This window comes from Sipha flava, unplaced genomic scaffold, assembly GCF_003268045.1.
Source record: "Sipha flava isolate LNK unplaced genomic scaffold, YSA_version1 0_pilon_pilon, whole genome shotgun sequence".
Classification (NCBI taxonomy): Eukaryota; Metazoa; Arthropoda; class Insecta; order Hemiptera; family Aphididae; genus Sipha; species Sipha flava.
The window spans coordinates 69856-80142 of record NW_020271713.1 but is presented as its reverse complement, the minus strand read 5'-3'; the positions used below and the strand labels follow the sequence as shown (position 1 = coordinate 80142).

The window sequence follows — 10287 nt, the reverse complement described above, 5'->3', positions numbered from 1 at the left end:
ATTTTTATATCACGTCTTCTTTTTTCTATTTAATAAGTTATTGTCTCAGTGTAGCCCACCCCAAGTCTCAATGTGCTCCATCATTGGAGTACATTGAGACATAGTGATTTTTTTTGAAAAATGATTATAAAAAAACTAATTTAAAAAACTACATAGAAAACAACATTATACTAAAATGTACATTAGTTAAGGAACAAAACAAGAACTGTTTTTATATAATTAAAACTAAATGAGATATGTCCATTTGAAAATTTAGTGTCTCATTGTGCCCCCCTCTCCCCTACTACGTAATACGTGTAGTATGTTGTTTATACACTTATACATTATCTACAGTATATAATTAACAGGTGTTTAAAAAATAGTTTTATTTAGCTAATAGTTTATATTAATTGATGTTAAAAAATGATGGGACTTGAGCAAATTAAGTATGCGTGTAGGTGTAGCAATACTAGCATTACAACAAAGCTTTTCATTATTATTAAGCACGTATTACTTTTATTCACATATACCAATTACATAAACAAGTAATGATCAATCGTCATAAAAAATACTATACAAAACTATATTTTTATAGGATTTAAATATTAAATTAGTAAAAAAAAAAAAAAAAGAGTACAATTATCCACATTAGTTGTTCAATATAGGTATGTTTTATAGTGACAATGTGATCGAAACGAGCGGTTTTGGTATGTAGGGGTATTTAAAAAAACAGGTGGGTGGGTGGTTTGTAAGAATCATCGCTCCTTACGTAAAAGTAGTTCAACCCGCCACTGCTAACGACCCTATTGGAGTCCATTAGCACTAGCCGCCGATGTCCAAAATACCTGTATATTTGGTTGCCGTATTTCAACACATATGAGCTATCTATGCATGTATATTTAATTTATGTATGAAATTACTATACGTCATAGTTTAATACAAGCTAAATTAACTGAATTTTATTAAATGCTAGTTTTAATCAGGGCTTAAAACCAGTTACCGTTTTGCAACGAAAACCGGTAAAAAACCGTAAATTTGAGAACCGAAAACCGATAACCGCTTTTAGTTTTGGAAATCTGGAAGCGGTTATTGGCTATCGGTAATCGAGGTAAATATCTAAATATTAACATCAAATCGATTACCTCGTATTTTCAATCCCGGTTTTATAACCAAAACTTATTCCCGACCAAAATAATTAACGTTTTTTTCGCGGTATTAATACTTGAATTATGTTATGATTACATTATACTATTATAGTTTATAGAATTTAATTTTCCAGCTATTTTTAAATATTTTTATAATTAATTAGCCTCAAATAGCAATTAATAGCCGTCGAGTATTGCTTATCTGTTGTGAATATCATATATATATATATATATATATATATAGGTATAACTATACATTATAAATACCGTCGTAAACGTCGTCGTCGTGGTACGCTAATTCCTATTACCATTGATTATAGAATAGTTATTTTGTTATGAATAGTTATTACCAAATAGTTTGTGAAATAGAGGCTTAGTCCATTTAGTATTTGTGATATTTTAATACTGTCTATTTAATATCTGCTCATCTATTTTTTGGTGTACTATATTATATACAATATAACATTTTTTATGCAATTTAGTTTTTGATTATCATTATCTTGATCATAATATGTTTTAAACTTTAAAGCAGTTCGAAAAAATAAATATTGAAATTGAGTGAAATCGACCAAATTAAAGCATATTAAGTTTTTGATTTTGTAATAATAAAAGTTATATTGTCAACCCACGAATCGCCTAAATAAAAGATTTTAAAAATATGATTAAAAAATAGAAAAATATGATTTTTAAAAACCGGTAACCGATTACCGAAAAACCTTATCACCGACTTTTAAACAATTAACGGTTATTATAGTTTTTAAAATAATCCTAAAAAAAACGGTTACCGATTACCATAATATCAAAATTAAACGATAACCGGTTACTAGTTTTAAAAAACTACCGGAGCCGATTACCAACTTTATTAGGAATTGTTTTAAGCCCTGATATATATAAATGGAGTGTTTAATGAAAGACTGTTGCGGAATGATTTTCATTGTTGGAAGATAAAACGTAAAGGTATGCAGATATTTTCGCGGCTAGTTGCGATACAGTTAACACGCGTATACGCGTATACATATTTATACATAGCGTACATGTAGCGTATGTCATGAGTCAACGAGAAATGTATGTCACATTAGTTATTTTTACTCGGTTGATTTGAAAACCAGAACTATAACAGATGACGGATATGTCACCGGATGAGCTGACTAAAAAAAATGAAGTTTTTCATAACACACTGCCGAGATTCACCGTTAACTTTGTACTTCGATCAGACGTTAACACGTTTCTTAAATTTTTCATGTATATATATATAATTTGCTGAATATCAAAGAACTAGTCCTACACTCATACAACTTTAAACACCAGTATTTTTTTCAGGTGACTTGAGGGGATTCTATCCTCCCATCAGAAAAAAATGTGTACTCCCCGAAAAAATGTATTTATTTATTAATTATTCAATCCTATAGCATACACAATACCATATAACCCTCACGATTTAAAATAACCCCCACGGGATAGGACTGAAATAAAAACACAAACGATTCGGAGCAGAGCATGTTTTCTTAACATTATTTAAATACGAAATTAATCTAACCTGCTTTTATAATTAAGCCTACACTCAATTTATTTATGTTAAATTAATTTTATTGGTATACTTAAAGTCTTTAAAAACGACAACGATAAATATAATTTCAACAATTTTATTGACTTTTTATACACCTGATAATGAATATTTAATTCGAAATCGGTGTACATTATGATACAGATATAATTATACTCCAAGCTAAGCATTTATTTATTTATTTATTTCTATATATAAACTATTTATTTATATATTGATAAATATCGATTGCCAGCAGATTTTTTTGATTTCCGATGATTTTTGTTAGCAACAATACTTAATCAAGCTTTATATTAAGTGTTTACTAAAAATCTTTTGTTTTTTCGAAGTCACTAAATTTGCTGTAACCGAAACCAGTAACGTCTTTTTAAGATAATATCATATTAATTATAATTCGATATACGTATGGTATATGTGAAAAATGATGTATACCTCTGGCATGATAAATGTCAAATCAATTTTTATGAAAGTTATATCTTAAAAAATATCAAATCAGAATGTGTTATCGTGAATTTTTTGCATTTTTAATTTTTAATTTTTAATTTACCAATCACTAAAAAATATACTAAATGCGCTTAAACTCAATAAGTATTAGACATTTTGTTTTCGTTCGGGGAAATGATGACTGGGTACCGCACTTCACGGTGAGTTATTTTATTTACTAACGACTGGCGGTAATTTACAAAGGAGAACAGGTAAAAACATGATAGAGAATTTATTTTATGGTAGTATAAGTTTAGATATTACAAGTACATATTATTTAGCATACAGTTGCACCACCATAAACAAAAGCCGTCATATAATTATGAGAGAAAAACGTTTAAGTATATTTGATTTTTTTTTTTTTTTTGTAGCATGTTTGCACAGTAACATTTTATTGCCTTTTTGGAGAAGAACTTGATTGCCCGTGTAGGTACGGATTATATTGTCAACCAATTATAATTTATCATATGTCATCACAGTATTAATCATGTTTTTGAGATGAAACAACTGATTATCAACATTTGTACAAATTATATTTTGATTAATTATATTATACCAAGCCATCGAGTGCGATTAGTCACTAAATGGCGCTACTCAGCATTTGATGAAAAGAAGTTATGTGTACCGATAAAAAATAACTGTATATACCCTCGTACGGTATAATGAAATCGAATTAAAATATATTACGACGATGACAATTACACGGTCGTACTTTATTATTTTTGTTATCATGCGATTGCGTCGGCAAAAAACGGTTTATACCGTACAATATTCAATAATAATAACAACAATAATAATAAATAATAATTTTATTATGTCTACGGTACATAAAAACACACACACACACACACACACACACACTACGTAAGAGTACGATCGTCGACAACGGCAATGTTGACGACTGGGTTTTGTCGGCAAAACAGAAACGAAATATTTGAAGAAAAAAAAAGAAGTAAATAAATAAACATTAATAAGTATACCGCTGACACGGAAGACCGAGAAGACCCGATGTTTAAACGCGCGCGGTTGTGTACAGGTATGCGCATGCATAACGTTCATGATCGGTAGTGACGTTGTACTTCGTCCAGAACCATTTTAACGGTAGGTTTTTTTTTTTATCATTATTATTATTTTTATTATTATTATTATTTTCTTTCTCCCCGTCGTACGCCGTCTACATAACCTATTGCCATCGCGAATGCGTTGTACAGAGGTCGGAGACTGTTTTTTTTTTCTCCCCCATCGTTTTTGCCGAAATTTAAATCACCATATAGTAATAACCAAGTCGCACGGATCTACTGGAAAGGGTAACACAGTTCGGTACTATTCGTTTTTTTTGATCATTTTATTCATTCTGAATCTCACTTTATCAACTGCACGCAATACCAACACTTATGTGCGACAACACCCATGCGAACTCACACACACGCATACACGCAACGTAAGTCGAACACTACTGAATAACGGTGTGTTCGGCAACGGAACTAAAAGCAAAAACGTTAGGTCACTGAACGTTTTTTTCGGTTCCGCTACAGTTCATTAACTGAACCATTATTAACCGATTAGTCAGCCGGCTTGGTGTTATATTTTTGTTATACTATTTGAATTATTCGCCAACGGCTTCGGCGGCGCACTGGTCCATCCTAGTAGCCGTGAAAATATTTCTTCGTCCGAAATCGATTTAATTTAAAAAATCCGCACTATTATTATATTTCAACGCATCGGTCTACCGCTTGAACCGCAGTACTCGAACAAGAACATGAATTATAAAACCATTTAATTTTTCACTGCGTTGATCATCTGTTGACGCCTTCTCTATACTTAACACTTCCCGGAATAATTTTCGCACAGTTGAAATGTTGTTCGTTTACCGTGGCTGATGCGTATAGATAATGAGAATCGCTAGACATTCTCGTGGAAGCATATTGTTTAACTCCTCACTATGGTTTTTTTAAGTCGATAAATTTCGCACTTTGTTACACGCGTAACGCGTATGATTGTGTCCGCGATGTATTTTTACTTGTAATGCGTAAAAACGTTTCGAATTACCGCAAGAACTCTGTTGTTTGATCGGTGTAATTAGGCTCATCTATTCAAATAGAAATAAATTAATTATATTGTATAGCAGCCAAAGAGCGCATGCGTGTGCACGGAGTACGATAGTAATAATAATAATCCGCATGTACGTACATCGCGTAATAATTTTTGTCCAGTCGCAGGACCGCAACGGCTCCTTCTCTGACGGAAAACAACGTTTATACCGTAAGAACAACACTCCTGACCAGTGTTCCGTTGTCACGAATATTGAGAACCATAAAAGGTTCAACGCGCACACACGCTATTATTATTATTATTATTATTATTATTATTATTATTATTGTTGTTGTTTTGTAGACCATTACAATGTGCACGTGTGTACAAACACCAACCCCCGCCCCCACAGGTTAATGTTGGGTTCGGTCAAAACGAGAGGATTAAAACGTTTCGATTATGTGGTAATAACGCGCGAAACGTAATTACATATAAGAAAAAAAAAATTTAAATTTCTGTACGGGAGTGTATACCAACCTCACAGTGGGACGTAATCGCGCGTAAATCTTGTTACCTAAATACTAAGCTATCGATATTACAATTTGTTTTTCTTTTCTTGTAATCAATCGTTACACGCAAAGCGCATTTAAAGCGATGTCAGCAGTGTACGCAAAATACTGCGTTGCCAGTGCACAATACACATGAATCTACGTGAATCAATTCAGAAACGCGTACGCTTTTCGTTCAAGTGATCATTATTATTATTATTATTATTATTATTGTTACTGTGCGGATGGAAAGTGTTCTGATTATCGGATGAATAGATCGTTGTGGTGGACGCTTCTTACAAGACGGTTACAATACGTATTAGACCTGTGCTTAGGGTCTGAAAACTTTACTCGAAATATACAACCGCGCCTTGAAAAATGGTCCGAACCCTTTAATTTATTTGACCCGTGTTTGCTTTTCTTTTTCGTAATGTTCCTTTATTGCTTTGCACGATCAAGAGTATCAATTGACCAAGTGTACTTTATTTTTCATAAAACTTTTTTGCTTCGTCGGCATGTACCTGCACAGTAAGTTGGATTTGTGTAATTTAATTTTACAAACGGAAATGTACGGTTGTTTTTTACACAATTTTCAATATTTAAAACATTTCGTGCTACGATATTCATTATTATTTTATGTACATCATGTTTTATTTTATGTCATATGAATATAAAACATAATATATAGCGCATTTATGCTTTAAATGTTCGGTAATTATTGTGAACATAATGAAACGAATACAATTAGTATAATAATGATTGAATCGAAATCAAGTTTATTCGGTATTTGACAATTTATTTTATTTAATAATTAATGTGAACGCCGATGCGTAGTACAATAACGTAGTACAACATAGACAAATTGAGAATAATAGGTAATTAGTAGATCAGAACAAAAATTAAATAAGTTAATATACAATATAAATATATATTATATAACTAACAATTTAACTATTAAAAAAAATGTACGTAGATTGGCTTGAAACTCTTATATCATATAAATCAATACATTTCGGCTCTCATAACATTCTCGAGCGATACGAATTACATTAAAACCGTTTGGGAGTACGATATTTTCTTTGCTGCCGTACGCCAGTACTGGTACTGATACTAAAAAAAAAACATCAAGTGGTACATATTTCGTATAATAATTCATAACTTCACGCGCACGCAAAAGTTCCAAATACGCGTGTATGGCACGAACCGCACGCGTTAACGCGCGTTAGGCTATAATAACGCGTCCGATTCACCCACCCCGGGATGCGATAATTATAATGGAACGTACAGCAACGTGTATAATATTAGTTATACAAACCGTCGGAATTCGTGTCCACATAGTCGTGGTTGTTTTTAAACGACGACGCGCGCGTGTCGACGGACTTTATGGCCCGTAATATTATTGACAGGTTTATTTACACAATGGTCACTTTATACTTGAACTATTATTATTATTATTATTATTATTATAATTTTATGTTTTGTATTTTACGGGCGATTAATAGATGTCGTCGGCACACGAACGTCTCGAGATAAATATCGCGCATGGTTAACGACTGTGTGTCCGAAACAAATTTACCAGTCCTACCGACTTGTCATATTGAATTATCTGCTAACCCGTCCGGTGCACTACTTCGTTAATACGCCAACCCGTATTATCCTGTTGAATAATAATAATAATAATAATAATAATAATAATAATAATAATAATAAAAAAAAAAAAAAAAGTAAAACGATAATTTACGGGCACACGTATTTACATATATACACTACAGTATATCTCCCCGGTCTCGTGCGCGTACGGACAGGTTTTTCAACGGTACTCACATTTTATTCACCTTTGTCATGTTTGATATTCGACTTTCCTCTCCGTCTCATTTCCCCTTCGACCAGATGAACGAGATCATCGTCGTTCGATCTCTTGGGATCGCGACCATGTCCACTCGCATTGTCCTTGTCTTCGTTGGAAGGGCAACGCGCGAGGACCCACGTGTAACATACGTACCGTGAACGTATCACTCGCGCCATTGAAACATTTCCTGAAGCGAAGGATTTATGTACACGGAAAGACTCTCGAATCTATAATATCGAGCAATAATTCTAAAAAATATATGTTTAAAACTTAATGAAATTGAAAAAAATAGTGCACAAACACTTTATTATTCGTACCTCTTTATCGTTCTTTAGCATTTTGTTATTTTTACTTGAGAATTAAGGCACATATAAATTAAACTGTTACACTGTTAAAATACAAAATATATACTCTAAAATGTAATATATCTTTATATTTAATATGCAAAAAAAAAACCCTAAAATAATTAAAAATATGCAAAATATATACATTTTATGTATACAATGAAATTGTTATTTTAATAAGAATTATTTAAATCGTGCACATTTCTAATCAGATTTCAAAATACCATATACTAATAGTTAATGCGTGCGTTTACGTATAAACCCGGTCACTTATAATAATTAATCGCGAAAATAAAATTAAAATAAAGAACGAAGTGTACCTTTTGATTCACGGGTACACGTCGAAGAAAACGCGACATCGTAATATACGTATTATATTCGTATCTGTACACGTGCTGCGGCGTAGCGATGTACAGTAGCGTTTTTCTGTCGATTGTTATGAAAATCAAATTCACAGCAGCAGCAGCAAGTGACGGTCATAATTACTCGTAATCGCTTGTATATATCTATGTAAAACTGATTAACAAGCTCGGAGGGATTCGTCGCTAAAACGCACACTCCGAACACCCAGCGTAACTCTTCTAGCATTGAATTAGTTTAAATGTTATTTTGGGTGGTGGTGTCACGTAGAGGTGCTACGAATCACCTTGGGGTGAATAATTTTGGCACTCCCAAGTCTTAGACCGAACGTGCGCCTACGATTTATATGTATAACGCAACAATCGTGCCGGTGTTGCGGCGGCCTCGCGACGGAACACGAAAGACGGTTTTATCGACTCGATCACCGGAGCTCAAACGTACGTGCACACGTGTTTCCTTAGCGTTTCACGTACGTGCATTTCTTGCAAAACGCCGTCGTTTCAAAATGCGTACGCGACAATAAATCGATTTCACGCGGTACGAAAAAATGAAAAAAAAAAAACTGGCACATCGCGTCCCCGACGTCGGTCGCCGCCGGTACCGATAACACGTGCGTTACGGGAAACCGCGCGTTCGGAACAGTACGCGATTACGTAACACCAGTGGCGGAACCGAGGGGTGGAAGACGGGGTTCATCCCCGGGCGTAAAATTTTAGAGGGTGTAATTTTTTGTAATTTTTGACAACTAATTCGATATTTTTAACTTTGTCGAATACTGACATGAGGTTAAAACTCAACGAGTATGATCGTACGTTAATTATTAGAAAACAATTCTCGAGAAGAGTATTCGATTATTGGGCCGCGATAGGGCGTAATTTTAACATTTTCTCCGGACGTACACATTCCCAGCTCCAGCTCTGCGTGCCCATAATGATGTCATCACCGCGCGGCGACGCGTTTGCAAATTACCGTGCGAGGGTGTCCGGTTTCGTTCCAGGCGCCGCCGACCGTTTTCGTCGGACAACGGCCGCGGTTAGCGGTTGTCGTCCGGTCTTTGACCGCTTCTACGGTCTTCGGGTCGCATTTGGCAATCGTGCTCAGCGCGGTGCACTTCCATATTGTTCCAAACGTGTCCTGTTGTTTTTTTGTTTTTTTTCTAGACCGGACGGGCACGTGCGCACGCGCATACGATATTTCGAGTATTATAAATAGCCGCTAGATATGTAATTCGACCGTGTTCATCGTCATCATCAACATCATCATCGTCATTATCATCAACATAATCATCAGTAGTAGCAGCGTTCCACGTGCGCGCGTGTGGAAAGAGCAGTAAGAAAAAAAATTGGCTCTCGTTGCCGCAATCAAATACTACTACTATAATACGCACCGTGTATCGATTGCCGAACGTTTTTTCGATTTTACCAGTCGTAATATCCGCTGAGGTGACTCGAAATACATTTTCTCCCTCACTATTTTCAAAAAATATGTTTTCAAATGTAAATAATTGAATACAAATGATTGCTGAATATTGTACGATTAATCCCTAAAATATTCGAGAGATATTCTTCCAAGGATATTTTCCTCGGTTTTATATATTTATTTATTTGTATATTATATTCACTCAAATGAATGAAAAAAATATAATCAAAATTATATGAAGTCGATAAAATATCGTGGACGACACACTCCATGTCTGTTCTCCGTCTAACATAGCTAATCTGCATTCAGTAGACCCAATTTTTTATTGTTAAGTTTTTTACCCGCACGATGAGATATTTTTTTAATGATGTTTCAACTGTCAAACAAATTATAAACATTTTGTAAATTGTAATATTTTACATAATATGATAACTCGTTTAGGCCTTAAACTCAAATCATCATAAAAAACCAATATCATTGCACAGACCATGTTTTCCTTTCTAAATTTGACAATAAGTCAGCTAACATTTTAATAAAAGATATTTTGTTCCGTTGTCTATTTTTG

At 33.8% G+C, this 10287-nt stretch overlaps 1 protein-coding gene across 1 annotated transcript; it reads right to left on the bottom strand.

Annotated features, from left to right (window-relative positions):
• Positions 1 to 6738: 6738 nt before the first annotated feature.
• On the bottom strand, positions 6739 to 7937 carry LOC112692316. Its single transcript, XM_025566982.1, has 3 exons — positions 7917 to 7937; positions 7586 to 7826; positions 6739 to 6860 (listed from the first exon to the last, which is right to left on the bottom strand). The coding sequence occupies exons 1-3, from the start codon at positions 7935 to 7937 to the stop codon at positions 6739 to 6741; spliced, it is 384 nt and encodes a 127-aa protein (XP_025422767.1).
• Positions 7938 to 10287: the final 2350 nt, after the last annotated feature.

Excerpts from the sequence above, each read along its gene's own strand:
- LOC112692316 (XM_025566982.1), bottom strand. The coding sequence starts at position 7,937 with ATGCTAAAGAACGATAAAGAG. Across the intron at positions 7,827-7,916 it reads TGCTAAAGAACGATAAAGAG|ATTCGAGAGTCTTTCCGTGT; the intron begins GTACGAATAATA and ends TCGATATTATAG. Across the intron at positions 6,861-7,585 it reads GAATATCAAACATGACAAAG|TATCAGTACCAGTACTGGCG; the intron begins GTGAATAAAATG and ends TTTTTTTTTTAG.